At 36.5% G+C, this 27806-nt stretch overlaps 1 protein-coding gene across 1 annotated transcript in view; it reads right to left on the minus strand.

Annotated features, from left to right (window-relative positions):
* LOC126834502 (UNC93-like protein) overlaps window positions 1-23258 on the minus strand; it is a 36739-nt gene extending 13481 nt beyond the window's left edge. The window contains exons 1-5 of the mRNA XM_050566464.1: window positions 22748-23258; window positions 14110-14858; window positions 12323-12548; window positions 2841-3003; window positions 2095-2362 (exon numbers count right to left, since the gene is read on the minus strand). Coding sequence (XP_050422421.1) covers window positions 2095-2362; window positions 2841-3003; window positions 12323-12548; window positions 14110-14836 — 1384 coding nt within the window. The 5' untranslated portion in view covers window positions 14837-14858; window positions 22748-23258. The remainder of the gene's footprint in view (window positions 1-2094; window positions 2363-2840; window positions 3004-12322; window positions 12549-14109; window positions 14859-22747) is intronic.
* Between the last annotated feature and the right edge of the window lie 4548 nt (window positions 23259-27806).

A 27806-nucleotide genomic window follows, 5' to 3' on the forward strand; every position in this document is an offset into this window, starting at 1 on the left:
CTCTGTACCGCGGTCGATTCTTTTGAAACCCAAGATAATAAATAATAATAATAATTATATATGTATAATAATTAAGATGTGTACCAATCTCATTATAATAATATCAAACGATACTTATCGTTGAGACATCGGAAAACATATAATAATTAATTCGATTATTCTTTTATACAGCTTCGACGATGCTTCGGAGCTATGAAGGTATTTTGGCTGTTTTTTTTTTTGCATTATCGTTTTTTTTAAAATTATATTATTGATACTTTTTTTTTTAGCTCACAGGAAATTCAAACATCAGGGTACCACGGTTTTTCCACACCGTAGTTTTGTTCAGAGGTCAATAGAGAAATTAAACTGTCCGGCCGCCATTATAATATTTGCGTTGTACGTTTTGAATTTGCACAATATAGGTACACGGTAAACGTCATGTGTATAACTATTCGGTACAATGGGTGACTTCAAAACGAGCATATCGTGCAACAATACGAATAACGTCAAAAAAAAAAAAAAACTTTTGTGTTATCGTGATTTTTTAATTTTTGTCGTCCGAGGTCGACAATATATTCACGATAGGCAAATTCAACCGCATGACGATAATGAACGATAATGATAATAATTGAACATCAAAATGCAACGGTCACTGTCACTGGCAACGGTCTCTGTTTTACTACATGGCCGGTCGCCATGCACACATATTATTATTATACAACGAGAGTTAAGTGTACAGTTATTCGTGTCGCAAAGTTGCCCAAACTGTCAAACGTTTGAGGTAGGCAAAATTGTGCTCACAATGGTCTACCGGATCGACCAGGATTCCGTTTAAATATTTAGCCCACCTCTTGGTCTTCTATTATGGACAATTTATTATTACGAATGCTTTCTATAGATTTTGTAAAAACCAACATAAGGCACAGTCTGTAATTACCAGAGTCTGCGCTACACGAATGCTTAATAGTTCCCCTTCCCCGTGTCCCATATATAATTTTTAGACTCGAGCCGGTTCGAGTTGTAGTTTACATGGTATACAAAAATTAGTGGTCACTGTTCTATGCTTAATTAATAGGAAGCATCAGAGGCGTATCAGGATGTTCAATGTTATGGGTGCGGTTAATCTGTCCAAGATGATCGTCTCCCCGGAACGTTGCAATAATCGCTTCCAAGTGGGTTTTTTTTATTACTACCGCGTGTGGCGACAAGGAGAGCGTCGCTAGAGTTCCGTCTATACCCATTAACACAACTATTAGCGTTTGCTTGTTTTGTGTGTGTGTGTTTTATCGCCAAACCCGAACTGTAGTGTTAACGAGGAATTTTTGATTTCGCGTTTTCCGTAAACTAAAAACTGCAATTCGGTCAACCGATTACTTTAAAATATTTTTTTAACGCTATTATCTTATAGTTTTATTGGCCAATAATTAATTTTGTCTACAGGCGACGTTCGCCTTTTTTCGTTCGGTGACCATACTTTGTATGTTGTATGTTGTGTGTGTCTGTTGTATGTTTTTAAATTACTTTATAAGATAGAGATTAGAGACCATAAAGTTTGGAATGGCCAATTACATTTTAGAGCCATTATAATACATACGGTGTTGTATCTAGCACGTGCCATGAATTTTATATATAGCAGGAGAATGGAAAAAAGCATCTGCTTTATGCTTGCACTTGATACCCTACACTATAGTCGTTTGATTGTTCGATTGTTAAATTGTTGAGCCCATTCCTAAGCACCTACAAGTCGGGAGGAGCTATTTGTGTTTTTTTTATCATATTTTGGAGGTTATTTTAATTGTATCCAATGATCACATTCCATTTATTATTCCTGATATATTTGTTGAATAGGCTTAATCGTCCGTATTTAGATTATAAATACAATTAGTTACAGCAGTGTACCGATGCATGACATTGGCGTGGACGGAAGAATTGACTTCCTAACAAAAGACATAGATCAAAGGACTAGAAGACTAGAATATTGAGAGAGAACTGAAAGGATTTGAAGAACTGGCGAGAAGACATAAGCACTAGGGTTGATCGAGCTGCACAGATACATAACTCAATAATTTCTCATCCGGATATGATTACATAGTAATAATAACTATCACTTACCGTTGACTTGAGTCTGCCAGACGGCGTCGCCAACTCCCCACAGCCCAGAAATGGTAAAGAATAGCTTGGGGTTGTTGGGGTGCGGCCTCCACACGATGAGTATCCATATGAGCACTGAATGGACGATGAAGCCAAGCACCATCAACGGTATCCTGCCGATGTACTTCATGATGGTTCCAAACAGTAACGAACAGATGGCGTTGACCACTCCAAAGCAGATCATCACGTATCCCACCGATGGTATACCCAAGGCACACGATACGTAAGCCTGTAAACAGATCACGGTGATACTTAAAACGACAGGTGGTGGTATTTAATACATTTATCCATACAGGAGTAATAATGAATGACTAACGGCCGTTTTGAAATGCTCAATAAAATAATAATTATCGTTGCCCCGCATTACACAAGCGCGTTTGACTACAAGAAAGCTTTCTACGCTTTTCACAGCCAAAAACAAAGCCCGGTCGTATCTACATGCGCCAATAATAACAAAATGGCAATAATATAATATTATTGTTTGTCTCCCACAAAAGTCGGGGCCGGCTGGTTTGTAAACTTTTAATTTCTATAGCCGTATAGTATAGGTAGGTAGATATTAGGTGGTATTACTTAGCGGCGACGGCGAGAAAGCCAAACACGGTCGACCTCTGTGCAAACACAATATCGCATTATGTTTACGCATAAATAAAAATTGTAAAAAAAAAATTCTATTTTTTGAAGTAATTATTTATGCAATGACCGACCTGTGTGAAATCAGCTCCGATGAACGCCTGTTCCATTCCAATCCAAATGGTGATCGGTATGAGAAGTTGCTGGTACGGTTTTTTCAGCTGATAAGCCGTGGCAGACAACAGCTGAATACCGGACAATTCTTGGCTATCGGCACGCCTCTGTTTCTCTCCGTATCTACAACAAGCACACGCATATACATATAAAATATACACTTAATTTCTATGTATACACACACACACGCACACTAGTTTATTTTTTATTTTATTTCAAACGACACGTTTTGTCTTTTACCGCCGAGTGTGGAATTGCATATCGTTTTTGCACGCATGGACACACGCGCTGTCGCGAATTTGAGAGAAATTATAAGCGAGAGGCCTTTGTATGCTTAAACTAACACATATAACAACAATGTATAGTTAACCAACGACACATGTGTTCAGAGATCTACATGGTAAGAAACTCGAACAAAAGGATTCGTTGTAGGCGCGTTACATGTATCACCGATGAAATAGTATTATGCATTAATGGGTGTCGTAGCCATTCGTCGCATAGATATTTGAAATCTAACAACGTCTTGTTGGTATAAGAATATTGTTCGGTCGTACTTATACACGAGATTCCAATACAATCGAATATGCCATAACTTTGAACTACTAACAAACGCATGTACCGCAATCAGCTCGGAGAATACTTATAGAGCTGTTTGCTTATGGTTTGCTGTTGGTGTAAAGGGTTGTATGATTTTCAGTTACATATGTCATAAAATGCCTTCTCAGCTCTGCGTCGAAGCTAAAAGTGTCGAAACAGACTAGCACGTGACCAATGAGATGTAAATTATAAGATGCATACTTAATCTATCCTAATCTAACTTTTGACTTATAATTAATTTTTGACGCTCATCGCAGCTATGTTGATAAGCGGTATATTCCCAAACAGGAAACTGATCAAAAGTCAATATAAGAAATAATTCGGATGCAACATTTTCGAAGCGAACACATTTTTTTTAAAATGTATTGTACACCGTGCATACGCTTAACTATTTTTCACACGTTGCAAATGATAATGAGACAGATTTCTACATGGCAGAGATCCAAAGAGATCTGATAGCAGCGGTTGATCGATTCTTAGCGTGTGACCGTACAGATACGATACGGTTTAGCACTACCGGTGTTACCCGCGATAACACATTAATGTTGTATATTATTATAATAAATATAACGAATGACGAAAACACAGATCGCAAAAAAGAAGTACCTAGTTTTTAATTAGGATATCCAGTATAAATACTTTGTACCATACATTAATATAAAAATGATTGGTTTAATTCAGTAACTAAAATTTACATAGATTTCATAACCTAACCTACCATAATATTATACCCACCAGGAGAGTTTGACATTTTAGTAATTTAGTGAACATTTGCATTTTATGGAATATCCAATCATTTAGCAGTGCTAATTAATTCAGATTAGGTCATTAACAATCTATTCTATTTTTACTAAAATAATAAATATGCAAAGTAGAGTAAGTGCTTAAAGAAACTGAGTAAATGTGTCCAACGACTTCTTAGCAAGGGTTAACTATACATAGTATAGTAATTATATTTATAATTTTTTTATACAAATATTTTTTCTAAAATGTTTAAAAACGACATTAGTTATTATTTTTTCTTTGAACTTTAAACCTTGGTCCCAAACAAATGGTTGTGTTTGTTATTGTTAATGGTGCAAATTCGAATGCAGATGCCGGCGGTTCAACGAGAACAAAATTACAACAATAACAATAATTTTTCAATATTTTGTAACTTCTGTTTTATCTAACCAGATATGTTAAGAATAACCGAAAAGTCAATTTCGTCCGTAGGTGGCACGCTGCTGGTTCGGCTTGCATACAAATGAATAACGACCAATTGTCTAGTTCTAGTTACAATATTACTGCTACTGTATCTGCGGATGATTCTATCGTTATATGTGTAAGTTTATGTATAATATGTAGCATGACCGGTTACCCAACACAGAAAGCACTTATGTGTATCGCGTGTGAAATGTTAAACAGTGCGTGAGGTAAGCTAAAGTCAAAAACTAGATGCCGAACATGTATGTGCGACCGCCGAAAGATCCTAGTACGATTTTGATTTAATTTACTATTAAAACAGCAAATAGTATTAATAATAATTCTATACATTTATACAGAGAATAGGTATGTGTGCTACGAGCAACCACATATGCAGTGAATACGAAATTGCATACACAGAAAAAGGGCGACTCATGTTTTCAAACGCATAAGACAGAATATAGTTCGGCTGTATGATATAATAGTAGTATAGTACCGTTGGATGATATGACATAATTCGGCACGATTTGCGTTTGTCTTATCGAACTACTTATAGTGTCGGAAATGGCGTGTACAAAAAATATAATATACAAGTCAGTTTTTGGTTTTGAAATAGTTTTACATTGTCCAGCGCCAGTCTCGAGCAAAAAACGGCCGAGTGATTATTTCAACATTAGACAATACAACTAGTGTCTTAGTATACGTTGAAAGATAATGGTTTGTGTTTAATTCAAAAGTGTATTAATTTATTAATGTAATTTTGACGTCGTCAATCGTTTTTAATCATATTTCAAAGGCACCGATTGAAACGCATGCAAAAATCACTGTTAGCTGTTGATTATTTTACTCAGAGTTGAGTGGAACCGCACCTCAGTCAGAGCCTTCATCCTCAACCCATGTTATTGCAAACATGGTATAAAATAAAATCTTAACCTGTTAATAAAACGTGCATTTAGTTCTACATCAATTCAATCGCCATTAACAGTGGAACTCGGCATTTTTTTTTACCGTTGTTGAGTTTTTATTTTTATTGGACAGGTTTAGGTACTTCTTCATTTTTTTATAATCATGCGACTGGTAAGCGTTAAAAATTATAGTAATGGTCATTTAATTCAGACACGCGCAGATATATTTCAAAGATAATGAATTTAAAGCAATCCACTACAATACACCGTGGGATTACTCAAGTTGATTCACACATATATATTAATGTAGTTCATTTATAACACGAAAAGATGTGTATATTTTTTAGTTGACCCAAAACAACTGCTACAATTTTTAATGTACACAACGTATGTAATAATGTTTCGATATCAATTTTAATATGTTCTAAATTAATTATCATGGGAAATTTAAATGCGAACACTAGGCTATGGTTAATTGATCGTACCAGTACCAGCAAAGTAGGACTACCGTTATAGTTGTATAATATCATACGCTTTTTGAATGGTTAATTAAAATAAATATTTGAATGTAAAAACGGGTTTGGGTCAGCCGGGAAATTGGATAAAAATAATCCGAAAACTACATGCGGTCTAAGTCGTTTGGTGTACCTATTATTATTATTATTATTAATAACGGGCTAACTTGTAAGTACAAGTACACAAATTTCCGAAAAAATCGGTGTGAAAAATTACTTAGTTTAAACGCCTCGTTTAAGGTCAATCTGACGGGTTCGCCTGCGCTTAATTAACACAACTCGTACACATTATTATTATAATTCATAATAATGTTTGCAAAACATGCGGTTATATGTTTTTTATTGAGCCATTCCGATTTGACGCGTTGCACAATCGTGGTGTTAAAACTTAAACGTCTCGTTACTCTTCAGAGATTACATACATATATATATATATATATATAATATAAGTAATCAATGTTAATAGATCCATAATATAATGTTTATGGCGAATCGAAATCAATTGGAAACCAATATTACAGCTGTAACATTAATAATAATTGTTGTTATTAGTACTGCGGTTACATCGGATATGATTATATTAATCGCTACAAACATACAAAAAATATGTATTATATTATATTAGAATTAGTACACCAAAGTAATTAGTAATGCATAGAAAAGTTGATGAAATGATGGTAAATTATTGATAATTTAAGCTAGGTAAAGATTCCTGCACTTCTCTCTCAGTCCGCGATATTGCAAATGGCTTATTGTTATATAGTTTTATTTTAATACATCATAGATTATGTTTGGTTATAAATAATATTTTATAATATTCATAGTTATCGAGTGAAACGCGTTATTTTACTAATCACCAACTATATATTATAATCATCAACTGTGCAACTATATATTTTTATCTAACAAAAAGTTTCGCATTTTATAATTGTCTAATGTAAGGTATTTAAAGTGATATAAGGGTTGAAATATTTAAATTACGGGTTTGGACAAAGACGGACTGCTTTTTCAGTCATAGACACTTCTCGGCAGAACACCAGGGCCTTATTTGTATAGTAATATACCATGACATCTGTCTACGCTAGGGTGCAAGTTATCGCAGGACCGAACGGGGTTTCGGTATACTTGTCACTAGGCTTGAAACACTTAAGAAAAACTAACATGACTGACGATCGATTTAAAAACGTTACAACTTTTTGAACTCTGCTTGTATTCGACATAGCGATGACTATAGACAAACGTTTCTGGTCGGCGCCAGTGAAAAACGACCAAGTGCTATTTCATTAGCACAGTACCTATACATACCAGTGTGACTCCGCCCCTCACACACGGTGGCTTAATGATAATAACACATAATATCATAAGTACACTACATTATATCTATACGTGTATCTAAACAGACAAAATAATATAAAAGTATATAAATAATGTATAGTGGCACAATGGACAACGACTCAAACGGATTACGCGTCAGCCGCTCGAAGACTTTCACCGCGAGGATCAGACGGATTTTGTTCGGCGATCGCCAGGAGAGCATACGAGTAATAATATTATTAAAAACAAAATTTACTACAGCGACAAATGTAGAATAACGTATGCATGCACGTTGGGAACAGCGACAAGATAAAAAAATCGACGGTTTTTTATTTTTATTTTCAACACTATAAACGTCATCGCGCTAACCTGTACCGAGTTGTTGGCGTCACGCTGCACCGTCTTTAAAATTGTCTTCTACGGTAACGTCAGGTTTGTGTGTGCAGTACTTGTGCGATTCGTGACGCACGCAAGCCGATTCCTTCTTGTATAACAACTCGAGTCTTTTTGAAATGATTTAGTAACGCCGAATTTGTTATAATTACCAAAGCGTTACGCCCCCGCCCGCTAGCCTTGTATAATATACATAATATATAACACAAGTACATTGTAAGTTACAATACAATCAACTTTTGTTGTTTACCTAAACGAGATGCCCTTTTTGCTGTTTACGAAACCGCGTTAATCTACCACGCTTCTGTGCCAACTGATTGGCCGTTGCAACCGGTGGCAACCGAGAATATAAAAGTATTTATATTATCACCTACTTTTAAAACCGTTTCTTGTTAATAGTGGTAAAATAGTTTTAATGTTATGTAAATTTATATTCGAGTAGTAAGAAAATATATGAAATATAGTCGACATGTTATTGAAGTGGTGAGAACTGAAAGGGTTCTAGTTTTTTTTGCCGATTAGTACAATATTAGTATTTTAGATAACAGGCAAAATACAGAAGAGATTTGTCTTATCAGTTCCTTCTGTAAGAATGCTTGTTTTCAGGGTTTATTTGAAACCTAACCTGTTTGGAAATAATAGTTTGTTCCAAAAGTATAAAAATGTTTCGAATACTTAAAATTGTTTTATAAGAAAAAAAGAGAAGCTTATTGATTTATTTTTCTACGTAAAGTTGTATAAAAGATGGAATAATAATTATACCAAAATCAACGCATTAATCGTTTCAAGATAAGCAAGTTTTGTAAGTAGATAGTATGTCAGATATAGACATTAGACATAAGTAATATGATGGCCATTAATCACGCTCTATTATGTATAGATATTACGGTAATTATTATACAAACCACTTTTTTCGCCTCGAGGGTTTAAGTCGCAAAATAATTTGCGCAAACGGTTAGCAGATTTCGTTAATAAAAAATAAAAAAAACACAGAGCATTAACATGTGTATGAGTAACCGTTGTACCTAAATACATGTACTCGTACTCTTCATATACACATTATACATACACCTATATATGGACACCTTGAAGCCGAGAACTCGAACGCTAGCAAGGCGTAGACACTGGTGACGAGAAAACGTGTCTGGAAGGCATTGGCACTGGTTTAAACGTCGGTAGTCCTAAAAGCGATTGGCGAAAAATACATTTATATTAATGGGATAGTCAAGGCGGTCTTAGCGTGGAAACGTTACACATTATCATATTATCTTTAAACGCGCATTAAGGGTACACCTTGATGTAATTTATTCGGAAACCCATTGGTTGAAAACTATACATCGGTCGAACGGCGGTAATCCGAGCTTAACGCATAAGATTAGTTATTAAGTATATTTTATGCTCGGTTGTATTTTTCGATATGATAATTATATATTAGTGGATTCTGTGCGGAAAACAAATTATGTTGCCAATCAAAGTGTTATGCCGGCCGGCATTTATAGGCACGCGAACAAAATAATCGCGTTCAGTCCTTGTACTTGTCTGCCGATAAGGTCATATTACGATCCTCGAATATTATTAGGAAGTATTTTGGTAGCCGGTCACTTCGCAGACTGATTTTTTAATTATAAGTTTGTAATAGCGGTATCTGCCCGAGGGCAGCGTCGAACCGGCCGAGGTATAAGACCAAAGTGCCCGCAAAGTTTAACCGCCAGGGGTAGAGGTAGAGTGGGAACCTCATATTATACTCACCGATCGAGTAGGAAGCACCACAAATAATTGTCTTGTGAGAAAAGCAAAACAATCACATTTAAGCGAGCAACAATGGTAGTTTTAAAATATCCATTACAAAGATCTACCAAATGAAAGTCAGGTTGGTTAGGCTGGTTATACTGATTTTTAGCAAACAAAAACTAACTACCAGGATAGTGCTGATGGTACTTCTAAACGAACAAGGACATCTAGGTAATATTGTTTACATTATTATAAGTATTGCGCTCGTGTATAAAAGGTTGTTGTTCGGTAACGGTAAAATCAAATATATTTGTATGTGCAAAGACACGAGCTATGCTGGACGTCAATGGGTTAAGCGTACGTCGACGCTGTCGCGACGGGTCGAAAAATCGGATAGACCCGTCAAGGTCGAAAAACATATTATAAATTACAATATATTTTCTTATAGCGTCGGTCAGCGAGTATAGCAGTCACGAACGTCGACCACACGTTTCAACGATACTGTCTGAAACGGTCAATAGTCGGACTCGCATGAAAATCATCATCGATCATCATTAGTCCTAGAGATCATCATCTCTATAAATTATAGTTGGTCCAGACGGTTATCTCATAAGCACGGCGCAAAACCGGCGCAAACCATTCATAATCGTCATAGTACAGCTCAAAAATCGCTTTAGTGCCATAAACGAAAAGGACTTTGACAGGTGGACTTTCTGAATCTTGGAATGTGCCTTCGTTGTGATAGTGCCGAGCCACGGAGTTTATTGTTCAGTATACATTAACATGGCGCGTAAAAAAAAACTACTCACAGCTGGTTTAATAATTAGAGTAACAAGAGAGAAGAAGGTGAGACCGTTTCGCCCGGACAGACTCGACAGGTTTTTTTTTTTTAAAGTTACACTAGTTTTTTCCCGGGTAGACCTTAGTTGGAAAACAGACTTGAGTGTGATAATATTATAATCGTCGTCGATTTTCAAACAACGGCAACATAACCGTCGTCCGTCTGGCAAATCTTAGCGAGACACCCTGTATATACAGTGAGTTTTGCTTGTATACGGCGTGCCGGCGATGCCGAGAGGTCAAATCTGGTTGTGGAAAAAAAAACTAAAATATACATACATATATAATATGTCCTATCCGGTTCCTGAGGTAATTATTCTTAACGATTGTGCGCGTGTGCGCCTCCGTGGCTTTTCCTTACCTACTCAAGAATCACTTATTGGCGCAAGTTTTTTTTTCCAACTACATAACGGTGTCTGGAGAGCTCTTCGATAACGCACGACTATATCATCCCGCATGACTGTACACATATATTACTCCTCCTCGGATTCCGGTAAATACTTGTTTTAGTCGAATCCCGTATAATATTATCGTTTCGCCCGATTGGTATGAGTATATTGTAATATAGGTACATTTATAATATCGGATCCAAATTGTCGCGTGTTCACGGCCAACCATAACGACCTTAGGCCCGAGTATAAGGTCGACCTAATCACGGGCTAACGAACTGCGCTAAAGCGTGATGAGACATTCGGTCTGGTCACTGGTGACATCTAATAACGCTCAAGGGGCATTGCATGAAAGACCAACAACGCTGGGGTACGCGTTTTACTCAGGACAAGCGGTCAACGATAATGTTCTTGTTTTGGAAATTTCTCGCAGAAAAATGTAAATATGGAAAGCCAACACACAACATGTAAATATTACCGCTGTTGTCTCAGTGATGTTTGCAATGACGCCTTATTAGACTGACAAATCGTCTGTTTTTATATACATATTAACAGCTACTTACACACTTTTATTACTGTACCGGAGGCTGTAATCATTGTTGTCTACCAACTGATTGTAAGTAATAAGGGTGATCTCCTAACAGTGCAAAGGAATCGAACCCGAACCCTTCAAGCTCCTAACCTAACCTGACCCAATCACTTGGAAAATTGAATGATTATTAATAATTAGAACTATTAATTATTAATAAAAAGGAAAAACCACATCATTGTAATATTAATACCGTGTCTCAGCATCGCATCGAAGCTAAAATATCAAGTCTTGATTGTGTTTGTTTTGATTAGAATTTTTTTAATAGGATATATTATTAAATGTATAACATTTTTTTAAAACCAAAGATAATAAAGTTATAAGTTTTGTTTAAAGTTTCCACATAAAAAATCGATTAAGACTTTTATTAAACAGTCTCAAAGTATGAATTATTTAAAAAGAGCTTAGAACAGATTTAAAAGCAACACCACTACCGATACTACAAAACATTTTCTAGTTAATTTTACTAACAATTCAAAATATAAAGTAAAATGTTAAACTTTGTAGTTTATTTTAAAAAATTGAAAACTTTAAAATGTTGTTTTAATAGAACTGTTATAAAAGAATTTTGTTGTTAAAAATGTAATTACAATTGTCTTATAAAACGGGATTAATTTCAAAAGTTCCATGCTGTTTTGACCCATTTGATGACTCAACTTTTAAACTATCTTTACGAAGACAAGTTTACTATCGATAAATAACAATCAACCAATCTGACTACAGGACACTTGTTGTTATAATATAATATGTTGCCTAAATGCCCGTTCCTATTTTTATTTACTACTAAAGTAGTGTATTTTTCCCAAATTGGCAATTGCCCTTCAAACGTTAACCACCGCTGCTACTACAGTGGGTAATGGGGATATCGCATGCGTGCTCGATATGGCGACAACGCTTTTTGGACTTTGGTAGTGTGGGGGGGGGGGGCAAGGTAGACAATGTATTTTTTATCACAGAGTAATTTTTTTTTTCTGTTTTGTTTACCTGGACAGCGGATCCAAGAACACGGCTATGATGATGGTAGCGACCACTATGCAGGTCAAGTAAATGGTGCTGATCTCGAATATTTCCGAGTCGGGCGGTCTCTCCAGATTGTCGATGGCGTGATTGCCCATCACGCAGAAATTCGAACCGCACAGCCGCAGTTCCTCTTCCGACAGCATGGTGCTGTTGTCGCCGGTGCCACCGCCGTGGGCGCCACTAGACAATACTGTGCAAAACGCAAAAGTCCCGTTACCAACACTTGATAGTAAATATAGTATTAATAATAACAATAATATTTATAAACACCAACAGCATACACAGGAGGGGTCCCCTGGCTCGCGCGCAATAACGCGTCCCACATATTTCCCCCCCGGACGGTGTTCTCCCTACCTAAACTCCTAACCCCCCCCCCCGGTTTTGTAATTTATTTTCACCGATATAACCGAAAACACACATTATAAATATATTCGACATATTGTACGACGTATAAAGTATGAATTATCTGTATGTATTTTATCAAATACATATGGTACAACGATGACTCTGTGTAATAACTATTTCTCCTTTAGCTTGGCGTGGTTCAATTTTTAAATGTATTAGCAATAATATTTGAAATAATCGTTGATATAATACTACTTATTTTAGTTTCAAATTGTAAGCCACTTATTTATTACTATGTAGGTATATAACATTTGACTTTAATCGCGGAACTTAATATGTGATGGTACATTGTTATTATTTGCTTAGTTATTTCCCGAAATGGGGCAACTAGCGAGTAGCGCAACAAAATAATTGTTATTCGGCAATGCCTTCCTTGATTTTCACCTTCCTCGTAATTAGTGCGAGTATTTTTCCTTCAGTTTTCCGACAAAATATGGCTCATTTGAATTCCATAAAAAAAAAACGTTCACACGATAAACCAAAAGAATTCTATTTCGCCTTGTAACCATTATTGTTTGGATTAACTCGAATTTCGGAATTACTTAACGACCGTCGGCTTTGAGTTGGTAAATGATTTCTGGGTAGGTCATCGCCACATATTTTGCAGGTTAATTAAACGCGCCTAATGATTTTACCGTACCAATGCGTTATTTGCCGGTCGGCAGCGTCGTTTCCCATGCTGTCCACAGATATGGAGGGCACCAACAGTAATTGTACAATAATAAACATTCGTCCTTGACGTTTACCTATCGAAAGGGCTTTACCGTATCGCATTGTGCGCGTTAGTTAGAAAAAGTTCACGAAGTCTATACATTAAACGCATTTGTCGTGAAATGATTTACGAGCTGCGATCAGCATATGTTAATTTATAAGGCCGACAAGTACACGCAGTTTTGTGTTGAAAACGATGCTCATTTTGTAGGAACTGGCCGCATCTAAATAGAATAGCGGCGAACAACTGGGGTGTAAACCGTGGTTCAATCGGATTACCGATGACCTCAAGCCTATAATCTTATAAACAATTCCTTTTACTTTAGTAGAAGTGCAAAGCGAATAAAAACACCCACTTTATGCTCCCCGTCTGTCTTCAAATGATCAGACGATTCTAGGTCAAGTTTTAGACAGTCACATTTTACCATTTCATTTTTCATAAGTTATTATTTTTTATAAAAAGTGTATTTTGTGTAAGTGTTATTGTATAGTATTGATTATTTTTTATGTAGCGGTTGGAGAGACGGGTTTGCTACAACTTAGGGCTACGATTATTTTTTAAATTTCTTTCAGAGTTTAGAAAATGGGCTATACTTGAAATGGTATATGTATATTAGAAAGTTGTATATAGTTACCCAGTGAGGAGATGAGGTTTCCCCAGAGTTCGGCGGTCTGCCAGGCAAGGAAGAAGAACCCAAAGAACCTGACGACGATGCCGTCGACCTGTTGGTCGGTGAGCTTGGCGTAGACCGCGCCGGTTTGTGTCAGGTACGTGGCTTTGGCGGCCCACATGGGCGCGGCGCCCAGACCGACCAGCACGCCGGCCGGCACGAGCGTGTAGAACCTCGGGTAAAACTGGGCGCCAATGTACGGCGCGTAGCACAGTAGTGACAGGCACAGCGTCCACTTGACCGTCAGCCGCTTAATGAGGAACGTGGGCACGAATATGCAGCTGAGCACCAGCGCCGCGTAGATTGCCGACAGCGAAACGGTGCCCAGGCCTTCGCGGGCGTTTATCGAACTCTGCAGGTTGGCCGTGCCCTGGAACGCGGTGAACTGCACCATGAACGCCAGGCTGATGGTGCTCACGTTTTTTAGGATCCGCCACTTCTCCTTGGGCGACATCTTGAACTTGCCCTTGGGCAGATGGTCGTCGCTGCCGTCATCGTCGCCGATCGGCGGCGGCTTGGCCAGCCCGTTGCCCGACTGCTCGTCCTGCTTGAACCCTTGGTTTTCGTATCCGCCCACCACGGATATCGTGTACACCGCCACATCGGACGACTTCTCCTTGTTGCTCGACTTCCGGTGGAATATGTTGCCGTCCACGCCGAAACTCTCTCGGCGGTCAGCGGACGCCACCATTTCCGATGATCCAACAACGACCCTGCGAACATGTAAACAAAACGAACGAATCAATAAACTAGAGTCCTTCCGACTGGCACCACAATGGCGCCGTATCATTATTATCATAAAGGTCGTCGACGGTACAACAGTGTAGCGGTAAAAAAAAAAACATTAAAAAAAAAATACCGACCTCGGTCGGAGATAAAAATAAAAAACCGAGTACACGATAATAACACGTGTGTGTTGTGTAGCCGAGAAAAGTCGTTTCTGCGTTGGGCGCCCAACCGGTTTTTGCAAAAAAAAAAAAATTGTAATTAACTGTAGTTCCAGGACCTAACCCGACAATATAATAATATGTGTATTATGGTTAATATAATAAAATATAAAACCACCGCGACCGATCGCACACGGTAGTGTTTTAACGGCGGATAACTCCTAGCCTAATAGACTTCCTTAATAACATTATAATAAAATATCGATTATAAACAGAGAAATTATAGTAATAATTAGTACAAATGGCACGTCCAAAATCAAACTCTACATCGTCGATTAGTGTACATAAATAAATTATAATAATATATACTACATTTATCACTTCCTTGTACACGGTCAAAAACGCGTTTGAATAATTTTAGTATCTTAAACGGTGTAAAAAACTAATTGACCGAGACCTTTCTCGGTCGAATTATCACCGTGCGTTTGTTATTGTTGAGCATGTAATATTGTTGATATTTTTTTATCGCTTCCAAAATCCTTCGGAAAAATACATTGTGATTGTGATTGTTTTTTTTTATTTTGGGTGGATTTCACGCACGAGAAAATTGTCGGGAGGGGAAGAAAAAGAAAGACGAATTACGCGTGTCCGTAGAGTTTTCATCTTGAACCCGACCAAGGTTAGAAATGAAAAAAATCACTCTACTCTTAGTTTTGCAAAGTCGGCGGGGAAAAAAATTAATATTAACGCATATTTTTCACGGTTACACATCGTACAGCTTATAATAATATCATACATGATAAAAAATATTACAATATTACGCCTAAATCGGTTTGCAGCGTTTGGGTTTGTCTCGTTACGCATTTTGTTACAGTACTATATTATTGTATTTTTTTTTTTAAACTCCAATCGTCCCACGAGTAATGGTTACTTCCCAGTTGCCAAAACACAAGCAATTATATCATCCGCGACGCCGTTGGAGGACAAGGTCATCACTCTCTCTCCGTCTTTCTCTTCCTCGGTCCACGTTTGACTGAGCCAGCTAGTGTTTAGTATATTATCATCGTTTTAATTGCCAAAGAAAACGAAGCCACGACAGCGGTTGGGTCATCTCGGCCGACATAAAGAACACAGTTAATTTAAACCTGTGGCGGTGGTAAAGAGAGAACGACAGACAAACAGGCGATAATTTGCTTAAACGCGTTTTACAGCGCACATATATTATTATTATTTGCACGACACTGGCAAATCGTGAAAGTGACGGTCAGTCAAAGTCCCTAATAGGGAAAACGACGGTAGTTATGTCAGACTAGAAAACTTGGTTTGTTCGACTGTCGCGTGACTATATTATGTTCCTCCTCTACAGATTTAAATCAACGGCCAGAACCGGCACTTGATTTTGTTTAGAACACCTCTGACCCCGATAAAGACAGCGGCGTCGAAAGACTTGTGCTGCGAAGATGAGCAGTGTTGATGAGTATAGGTATTTTGTTTACGAGAAATGAAACATGAATCCACATCTTCGGTTAGGTTAGGTTAGTAGTTATTACCATGACGTCGAGCAGGAGATAGTGGACGCGTTTAATGTTATTATTAACAATAGGTAGATATATTATTCTAGGATTTACTGCTTCATCGGCGTTTAATCTTAAATTCTCAAGTCAGTTTTGGCACGTTTAGACGATTCGATAAATCGCAATATTTCTTGTATAGACCGTACCAAGGAACGCGTCAGTTATGATTTTGCGATAAGGCTAGCTCTCCTCACTAAACTAAGCTAACAACGGGCAAATGGGTGAACACTAAATAGTGTAGTATACAACTATACTTATAATTATTCCGGGTTAGGTAATGACTTACAGAAAAAAAAATAGCGCTTTTCTAAGCCATCCGAATTATTATTAGGACTGAACTCTGAAGCACTCTTCACATTGACAAAATAAGTAATGTAAAATTAATCCGAATAATGGTGCAGCATTAACCATGTGATAAGCCACAGAAAAAACCGCTTACTGCATACCACAAGAATATTGATGCATTTTCAATTTAAATTTAAATATTTTTTTAAATTAAAGAATTTGTCTTTAAGTTGTATATCGCTTCAATGTGGAGCTGAGAAAGCATATTTTATTTTTTCCGTTTTATAGAATGTATAGGTATAGTTGAATTGTTTTTTTTAAATATTTTGATGGTATACATTATTTTGGTTAGGTTATGAGTAACCTATTCTAAGTGTGTGTGTGTGTGTGTTTACACATAAGAGTTGTTTTTTTAAATAAAAATACATTTTAATGTCATTCTTTAAAACTTATTACATATTTAGATCAATCCTTGTTGTTTTTAAACATTGTTATTTCATTCATTATTTTCTAAGTATATTTTGTCTGTTTTTTTTTTTGGTCAACAATTTCCAAATCATATATAATATATAGGTATAATTTAAAATTATTTTACATATGAATTTATCAAATTGGGTAATATAAACTTTTTCGCGATAAATTGTTTAAAAAAATGTCTGAAACTTATTAAAGTGTAAAGTAGCTTGTCCAGATTTTGACACGTATTACTACTACCTAGTTCCTAATATTCTTTAAACGACTCTTTCATGTTCAATATATTAGGTTAGGACGTTAGGTAGCTGCGTTATTGTGAGTTTTTTTTTTAGTGGGAATCACATAAAAAACGTGTAAACATTGTTTGCTGTTGTGTGTCTCCGCGCGTTTGTTTACTAACACAAGCGGATACAACGCACATCCTAGAGTGTGTTTATACCGACCGAGGTTAAGAAATTGAACCCGGTTAGGTATGATAATAATAATAACATTAACAATAATAAAAATAAATGCACTAAACATGATAATAATATGCTTCAGTCAGGGAGAGAGAGAGATAGTAAATAAATATTATTACTTATATTGACTTAACCGCTAAGAGATGATATAGGATGTCGTAAGACCCATCGTGTAATATCTTCGGGTGACGGTAAAGCAATATCGCTTTGGTATTATATTATTAATATTATAATTTAAAAGTCCCGAAGCTTATATTACCTCAATACATGAACATGAATGTAGCACGGACAATGCTCGTATCAATGCGGTAATCAGTTAAGCATAATGGGTATAGGACATAGGTATTTTATAATATACTCAATATAGCCCGCTGACGTAGAATTTTTTAAACTATGACCCACGATTATGAGAAGCAACGCAGATTTTACAACTGTTAAAAAAAAAAAATATATGTATATACCTATTTTATTTCACTAAAACGTGACTTGATTGGTATTCGGTTATGGCTGATGGCTGATTGTACATCAGACATGTTCGATTATAAGTAATAATTATAAAGAAACGTCAAACATACTATTGTATTATACAATCTTATTGCTTTTTTTTATTATTTCGCTAAACGTTTGCGCGCCGTCCGTCATTTTTTCACTAAAACTCCACATAAAATAATATAAATAATTTTTATTCAACGGTTATCCGTCTTATCGTACCTGTTATTAAAGTAGTCAGCACTCGGAAGTTTGAGGCCTAAAATAATCTCAAGAAAGTTACGTTCAAAACAACGGATCATTACCTACAAAATAATGTACTAAATATTGTCTAATGATGAAAAATAATGATTTAAATGTGTAATAACTGAAAAAATTACCTTTACTTAAAAAACATTTTGTTAAGTAACTAAATTCATGCATAATTACCATAACATTTAATAAAGATTACTTCAAGTATTTAAAAATGAGTTTAAATGGTTTATAATTTAGGACAGAATGGTCGCGAGATGAACAAAAAAATTAAAAAATTATGTTTTTGGACTACCCAAAATTGATTTAAATCTTTTTTTGTGTTTCTTAATAAATTATTTCCTGTTATAATTAAAAAAAAATACAAATCTTCCGGGCCCTAAATTTACAACATTTTAGAGAATCTAAAAAACAAAAGTTGTTTTTGTAAAAATGCGTATCAATATTTGAATATAAAATTATTATTGAGCAACAACAAACACTGTTTGGTCATTTTTTTTCAAAATATCTAAAATAAATTCATATTCTAATTGATAAAAAGACAATAGAGAGACGCGAAAACAGTGTTTTAAAAGGGGTTTTTATATAGTGTGTCCATATAAAAATCTAAAATCACAAACGAACAATTTTTATGTGTTTAAAGTTTTCCTTATCTGTGCTTCGAACCCCAAAACCGTGAGTCCCTTTAACCATTCCCCTTGTGGGTGTCCTAACGGTAGGGATGTGCGACCGCAAGCCATACTTATACCCCAGTCATACTTGGAGTGTATATCAGAATCAATTTTCAAAACAACTACTTGTGGAAATTGTTGATCAATCGAACGATACGTTACGCCAACAATTTTGGGTCATGATAAAATAAAATATAATACTTAACGACATTTTATTGAACAATGATCATTGATCATCATCATAACCATACACATAGACGACTGCTGCGGACATTTACGCCGAGTCATTGAACGTTACAGTATAGAATAGACTAGTCTACACAAGACTGTGGTCAAAACAAATCCGGTATATTTGAACCGCGACCAAGGTTGACGTTTAAACGTACCGAAAAATTGTTTTCGCCGAATTCCTTGTGTTTGGCCAACATAATCCCAAATGATGCACTACACGGACCGGACATATATTACAAAATTAACAAACATATTTTATCATAACAGATGTATCAACAATGTTGGCAGTCAAACGTTTATTTTACCGTTGGGTCTAGTGTAATTTTTTTCTACAGATTTTTTGATTCCGGGACCTAATTCTGACTAATCCGCACCGGTTGTATTTAACGACAACAGCAATATAATATTATTAATTATTATATTGCAAGTAAACTGTTCTAGTACCAAACAGAGCGATAGTTAAACCTATCATTACAGTTACAGGCCGCCGTCTATCGCTGGAAACCGGTAGAGGACAACAATAAAAATTCACCGACGGCCAATGGTAGTAATGGGTTCAACGCGGGTCCGGCATGTAAGAAGTATACATAATATTATGATAGGCAATGGCCCCCCGAAGGAAGTAGCAGCGATAGCCAAACGATATTGTTATATGTACTTGGTGGTAAGTAATTAATCGGTTTCGGCCGGTTTTGCGTCAAGTCGTCGGCTAGTGGTACTATTAAACGGGTATAAAGTCGTGACATTCTCGGTTTTGAAAACACACAGTACAATAATGATTATTAGTCAATCGACTGTATTTTGTCTACGTGGACATGTTATAAAATGGAGTGCAAGGTTACAGCCGATGCGTTTAAATGTTGTTTCGGAAGTACCCATGTACATATTTTAATATATGATTACGGTGTATTATTATCATTATATATATATAATGTCCGTGAACTGTATATACACTTAGCAATGTTAACGAGCGATATTGAACATCACTAGGGATGAAGGTTATACAGTAAAATAACATAATAATATTTAAAATTTTTATTTTTCACACCAGTCATGATAATTTTCAATTGTTGTTTTAAACAGCACAGAATAGACGAGCAAAGAGAGAACACGCGATACATCAAACCGGGAGTACCGCTAAAAATCAAATCAAAATTATTTTTAATAGATGATCAATTTAAACCGTCATGTTAACTGTCGTTAAAGCGACAAACAATTAGAGTTTATTCGTTACAAACCAAATTGGTTAGTTATTAAATTAATATTTGAAATGACAAAAAAAAAAAAAGACTATTAATAAACTCGACAATACTGGACCGGAAGTCATTTGTAAAAATTAGTAAAATTTTTAAAATGAGATAGTTAAAATATTAAGTAACAGCCCTGAAAATGAAATGTGCAATTATTCCGGAACGCTGTCAGACCAGACAATCTATTGCAAGTCAGAAAAACCGCAAGATGTGTAAATAATGTAAAATAAATATTTTATTAATTTACCGAACATGTAGGTAATGCAAAATTAACGTTATTTTCGTCATAACAATTTTTACTTGCGCAAATAACGAACATTTATTATTATTAAAATAATACATTTATATTTTTTAAATAAATAAAACAGTTATGTGGCCTAGGTTTATGCAAAATCAGAAGATGCACACACATTTGGCATCAACAGTTTAAAGAACTTCGGGGCGGTTTATTTATGAAAAATTCTAGGGTCGGATTTACTTAAATGCATTAGTTAAGTAGCATTCTAAAAATAATGCAGTGCCCAAGACTAACAGAATCTAGCCTTTGAAATTACAACTGTCATGTCCAACTTAATAAGAGTGATTGTTTTTGATAAGTTAAATATTTTTAAATTTGCTCTTTTTATGTTAAAACTCAAATTTGGGTAAAAAATATTTTAAAACATTTTCACAATATTTCTGAAGTATTAATTTTTATATTTTGCGGTCTGAAAACTGCAAGTTGTAAAACATGTAGTTTACACTTGTAGATATTGGATATCCATGAAATCAACTCAGTTACATCATAACTGTCGGCATCCCATAGACTAACTGTGTGCAGGTCTGTAGTAAGTACAGTGGACGATATTTAGCAAAAAAAAAACAAAATGCTTCTACGACTACAGATTACTTGTTTGCGGTAAATTTGATTTAATTACAAGACTGTTGAGAAACGCATGAAACGCGTTTTTTTTATCGAGTGAAACATTCGCGACGTTTGTTTGTATTTTTTTTTTTTTTTACTATCCGTTTTGAGACAAAGTGTAAACAACACATGCGTTACACGGTATGAATACTGTCTCCTACTATAATTTTAATTAGGCGTATAAATAATTGCATTTGGTGTGTATGAATTACAAATGATTTCTAACGTGAGAAAAGCGTTTAAAAATCATCATCGGATAAGTGTGATAGTGTCGTTGAGTTTGCACGCTAGTTAACCGATTTAACGACGTATATCTATTTTGAGTTTTACCGCTCTAGTGTTCTTTCTTTTAAATTAAAAAAAAAAATTACCTTACGATAACGAACACGTCTTAACCTAGCTGAAAGCGTGCGTGGGAATAGTCACCAGACGACCGCAGGACCGACAGCTACAGGTGGCGTTTACCGCGTTCTCAAAATGCAATCCACGCTTGTACTTGTACTTAAACGATAAAATCGGTTATGACTTGATGCTTATAGTAATAGCGCGAAATACTGAGGACGGGTTTCGCCGTATATCGTTCTTAAGCGTCACAACGCATGCTATATAAACGGAATCTTTGGAATTTCACGACACAGCTTTTTCACTGGATTGCATTAGAGACAGCTGCTGAAAACAATGCTCGGTGCGTTACTGGGTAGGTATAGGTACGATACGAAACCGGATTTCATATTACATAGAGTTTTGCGAAGGAGTAAAAAAAAACCGGTCGCGAGCACTGGGAGTCGGAAGACACGTGTACTTGAAAGAACCCAAACGTTCTGCTCGCCAGTTTTGATTACTTTTGGTGTCCCTCATAACACCAAGACATTTCAGTACAAACTATTGTCTTATATTTAATTTTTGCCCGGCAAGTATCATATTGGGCCAAGACCGACTTTAACCAAGAGTATCAGCTAATAACGGATTTCATTTTTTTTTCTAATTTTTAATAAAGACAAGGAGGAGTTTATAGGCCGAAAATATATAATTTCCGCGTTAATGAATTACAAATACATACAAAATATATACATATAATTATATTCCCCTTAAAAAAAAAAGAAGAGCTCGCCAGCCAGCTCGTTTACCTCTTTCAAGTGTTTGTAAGATGCGTCCGGTTTCAGGGTATCATTTGAGGCGCGATGCAGTGAAGTGTTGGGCGACAGCGATGCGGCGACAGAGGACTACTGTTTGGTGCGCGGTCACTCGTATATTGTACAGGATATACGGTAATGTTTTCGCACAGCACCAAACGTAAAAAAAAAAGAAAAAATCTATCTCGCCCGACGGCTCTCGGTGTCGGTTGTACTTTAATTTTCAAAGGCCAAACCGGACGGCACGCGACGGTAACCGTGTGGTAGTTTTCGTATACAGAGGTAACGCTGATATTAGCTGCCTGTCGTAGTCGCGGTTGTGGTGTGTAGTTGTGCACGATTGTAGGTCAAGCGGAGAGACACACTGAACACACCAGAGACGCTCACATGTACTACTGCACGCGCACGCGAACGGTCGACCGGTGTGAGAGAGAATGCAGACGGCGAACGGTGTACGCGACACGACTGAGCGCGAGGAGACGGTAAAACTCTGTTGGTTGTCGTCGACCGCACCGGTGCGGTGACGGCGAGATGCGAACGCCGCCTCTGGCTAGGGTTACCCCTTTTTTTTTTTTTTTCTAAATCTTTTCTGCACACTTTTTTTAAATAATTTTTTTTTCCGCACGTTCTCTCGTCTTGCGGGTGTCCCCGGGCTCATCGCCTTTCCCCTCCACTAATCTCGTCTCCTTTCCCCTCCGGCCCGACGCCGCGCCGCCGTTGTCGACCGGCCCGGACATACACTTTCATCCCCACCGCCGCCACCTGACACCGTACCCATATAATACTGTATTATGCCAACCTCGATGGACTCAACAACAATAACAACATTATGCTAACCTCCACGTTTGTATGTCGCGTGTCGTGTGTACACCGTATTATATGCTAGTGTGGGTACGTTCAGTGGCGCCGAACCTATACCAGAAGCGATGGGATAGCTTCATAAAATAAAGAAAACGATAGGTACTCTTAAAAAGTTTAAAGGTATACAAGTAAGTTGGAGGGATGGCGCTTGTTTACCAACTGGTATCTAGATTTTCTTTGAAAAAAATACATACTACCAAAGATTTGCCCTAGGATTTCTTAAAATAATTGAAAGCAGATATATTAGAATTGCAATAATTAAAGATTAATGCAATTATCCAGAGCATTGGTATAAAATATTAAATTGTATTAATGATCTTCACCAAGTTGATACTTCGATCATAGAATATAATCTATTCTGTGCTTTGATGATTTTTGCTCATATTTGATTGGAAGCCAAAACGGCTCAAGCTCATAAGATCAGAGTACCGAACTTTCAGGAACGACATCATCCACCAATAATCTATATGGCCAAAGGGCCGATAGAATAAAAATAGCTCGAGTTGGTTTAGAAAGCCCAGTTTAATCCTGTTTATAGGGCCTACTTCGACTCTCCTGAATTTACTGAATGGATATCATGCAAAAATACGGCCTTTGTTACTATTGAGTTCAGTCTAAGGTGACCTAATCTAACCTTACTTTTAAACTTGATGTGAATGAATTGACAGAGTTGGTTCTTGGGCATGGTGAAAAAATTATATGAAATGAAATAATAAAACTGGTGAAGGACGTTAGAGTCAGAGAGCCCGATAAGAGGTTAAGACCGTAGGATAAGTAAAAGGTGGATGAATAGATTCGGAAAGAGTAGTTATAGATAAACGGTGACCGACACCACTTGCAAACTATTAGGCGCGTTTAGGCTATAACAAATGTGGCTATAGCATTAACCATATGATAAACTCTACATAATGTGTGATAAGTTTATGCACGTTTTTTTATCTGCAAGACTAGCGGTCACCGATTTACAATTTTTTTTATGGCCACGTGCAACACCTATACAATGATAGGCGCACGAGCTCATCTCGACTGACCGTGCTTATGTTATCATTGGACATATTATAGATATACATACGTTATACACATATCAAACGAACTCGTGCGAATAGATAGTTGTAATCAAAGCCCGTGAACTATTAACTAATAATAAGTATTATTTAAAAATCAGTTGACGGTTCCAATGCAAGGTTCCTACCCTATAGGTCACCACCAATTGTTTTAATTCAATAATAGTTCTACTACACTTATCGAACGATCACAGAGCATTTGGGAATTTACTAGATGATTTCTGGACTTTCACTTTCGTGCAAACTTATTTTGTACTCAATACACTAAACGTCTATTGACACACATACGGCATACCGCAATAAATTAAATCATCACCAATCGCCACCACGCTATCAATTTGTATGACCGTGAAAACGTTGATGTTAAGTCGTTATTGAGACCATCACATTGAGTGTCAGTCATTTAATACTATATTATACTTTCTGTCACCGATGCATTTTTAAAAAAATTATTTGAATTACTACGGATCTGGGCAAGTGAGTTTTCTACCGAGTTTTAAGGAGAATCACTGTGAAACTATACATTGGCGGGCGTATCCTTTGTTACGGCTTATTGACTTCATCTCAATAGACATTTCCGAATGACGACCGTTCCTGTCATTTGAAACGATTTGTTACGATTTCAATGTAACAGCGTTTGTAGGTACACCGAAATGAAAAGAAAAAAAAAATTGAATTTTAAGTTGACTCGCTCCAAGGCTCAACCCTCGCCCCACATACTTTTACAATTTGTTTACAGACAAAAAGAGGCGCTTGGTCAGCACCGAGTTACTTCACGTATATGATATCAGTCATTAGAGTGACGTTTGTACAATTTATATGGAGACCGGTTTTTTTTGTGACGGCCGGCCAGTGTTATTGGTAAAACAAAATAAAAATAATACTACTCAAAAGATCCGATACCGTTAGAACAACAACACGGATAGGGGAACCGCAAGATTTTAATGTACACCAACTATATTACGGTTTCCGGGTAATTAACCGATTGATTTTAAACGCAACAAAACAAGTTAATAGTTTTCTAATTTGAATGGCACCAAGAGTACGGGATTCCTAGAACAAGAAAAGTCGTTCCGAATTACATAAAAATAACATATTAGTAATAGATTAATACATAATTACTATAACGAATTAAAACCGAATATAATCGCATAGCAAAAGTGCATTTTATTTGTATGCGAAGTCTCCATATTAAAACTAGGTGCACGATAATAGTCAAGTATTAGCTTAAGTTTTCCAGCGTAATTATCTCATTATTGTTATTATTATCGAGTACTAAGAATAATAATTAATTGTAGCCGCGAACCAAAGGTTTATGAAAAAATACCGCACCTGTTGTGAGCGTCGGAAGCGCTTGATTAGTGAAAAGATTCTATTCCAAAGTGACATTTACCGAGTGCGATTGTGCATGGAACTCGAGTTCTTTCTTGTGCATATCAATCAATATGGTACAGGACATTGGTGTAGGAATAATTGAGGAACGCACATCATCAGTTAAACGTGGAATCGAAAAGCGTAAACGCAACGATTTTACTCCGTTTGCGTTGGATTTGGTCCGTGTGCCTATACCTACCCGCTGCGCTGTCAAGTGGTCACGTAACGTCGTTTGAAGAAGAGAAAAAACTGCATTACTATGTAGGACATATTATTATTATAAATTAATGATAACGCGCGGTGTAAACATACCGCATCTGAGGTCATACTGTCGGGTTACACGGTAGCATGAATTAATACAATTGGCGAAATTCTGCAGGACAAGACCCGCGCGTCGAAGGCACGACATTTGCCAGCGAGAAAAGTCTGAACGGGCGGCAATGTCGTTTGCAGTACTTTTATGGCCGTGTTATAGAGTAGACAACCTGTTGTAATAATATATATATATATATTATGCATGTACATAACTCAGTTGGTGTGGTAAATTTATGGCAATTTTTGCTTCAGTCCGGTGCGCTGCGTGGTAAGCATACGGTCGAAAAGCGATTTCCATCAAAAGAGAAACGGAACATCTGCGAGGTCGTGAACCATTCTCCTACCCAATCCGGCTACTTGAACGGCTGCCCGTTACCATCTTATTCCTCGATCGAGACATACCGAAAAAAATGTCATTTCAGTTGCGTTTCGACCAGAACAATGTTCTTAACGAATTTGTGACATCTGATAAAACTTTTACTTTGTCGCTGTGCAACTGTTTTCGTTATCATAGTGCTCACCTTTGAATTACAAGTAGTTCCCCTAATGCTTTCTGCATCTACTTCAGTCCACTAAGATGTCCTGAAAGAGGAATCTACCTAGCATACCAGTGTCGCTTAGGCCGAGGCCGGCTTAAGCCAGGTCATCAATTGGTATGTTCCAAGGTCTTCCACCGAGACGAGGTGAAACTAGAGTTAGGCAAATTCAGGATTTTTAAATAACAAAAATCTAAAACTTTTTTTTTTTTACCTAAAAATCACATTTTAAACTATTTTGTTGTGGGATTTCAACCTTTAGGAAATCTAAATTTGGCCCCACTCTGGCCGAAGCCTATGAGAAGTAAAGTCCCAAATAGAATTATTATCGAAAGGAAAATTCAAATTTTTATTAACTATGCTAATATGTTAAACGCTTTACTAAACTGTCAGATGGTTTTGATCATCTAGTAGAGAAGAACTAGACAATTAAGTTGCCGGTAAATTATAATATCATTTTTTTTTTAACCAGATATCCGGCAATTTTTAAAAATGTAAATTCTTTCAGAGTTTTGCAATAATTTTATACTCTGGAGTCAGGCTGGTGCAACAGGTCGTCAGGGACTTGAGCGAACGGGGCCAAAGTATCTTACAATTGGTATGCCTTTTATTAGTAGGCGAATTTCACGAAATGTAATTGCGCGTTTATTGAACTTAACAGAATATAATATAAAATACATTTACTTCCTTCCTGGTTTTCGCCAATGAATTTCATAATAGCTGTATAACATACCCGACACCATATTATTCCCACTGCAGCGAGTGCGTTGTAGAGATCAACAGAGATAAAACGTGAATCTGCCCGAATCGTATGTAATACATAAATATTATATGTTATGGCGTGTGAAATATAATTTATAGAATTCCGGTGCGTACGGTGATATAACGAGATTTACAGCAAAT

Source organism: Adelges cooleyi, unplaced genomic scaffold (assembly GCF_023614345.1).
Source record: "Adelges cooleyi isolate 19-005CV unplaced genomic scaffold, UGA_ACOO_1.1 ACOO_flye_CR_arks_rails_tigmint_CR_PRNA_21, whole genome shotgun sequence".
Lineage (NCBI taxonomy): Eukaryota > Metazoa > Arthropoda > Insecta > Hemiptera > Adelgidae > Adelges > Adelges cooleyi.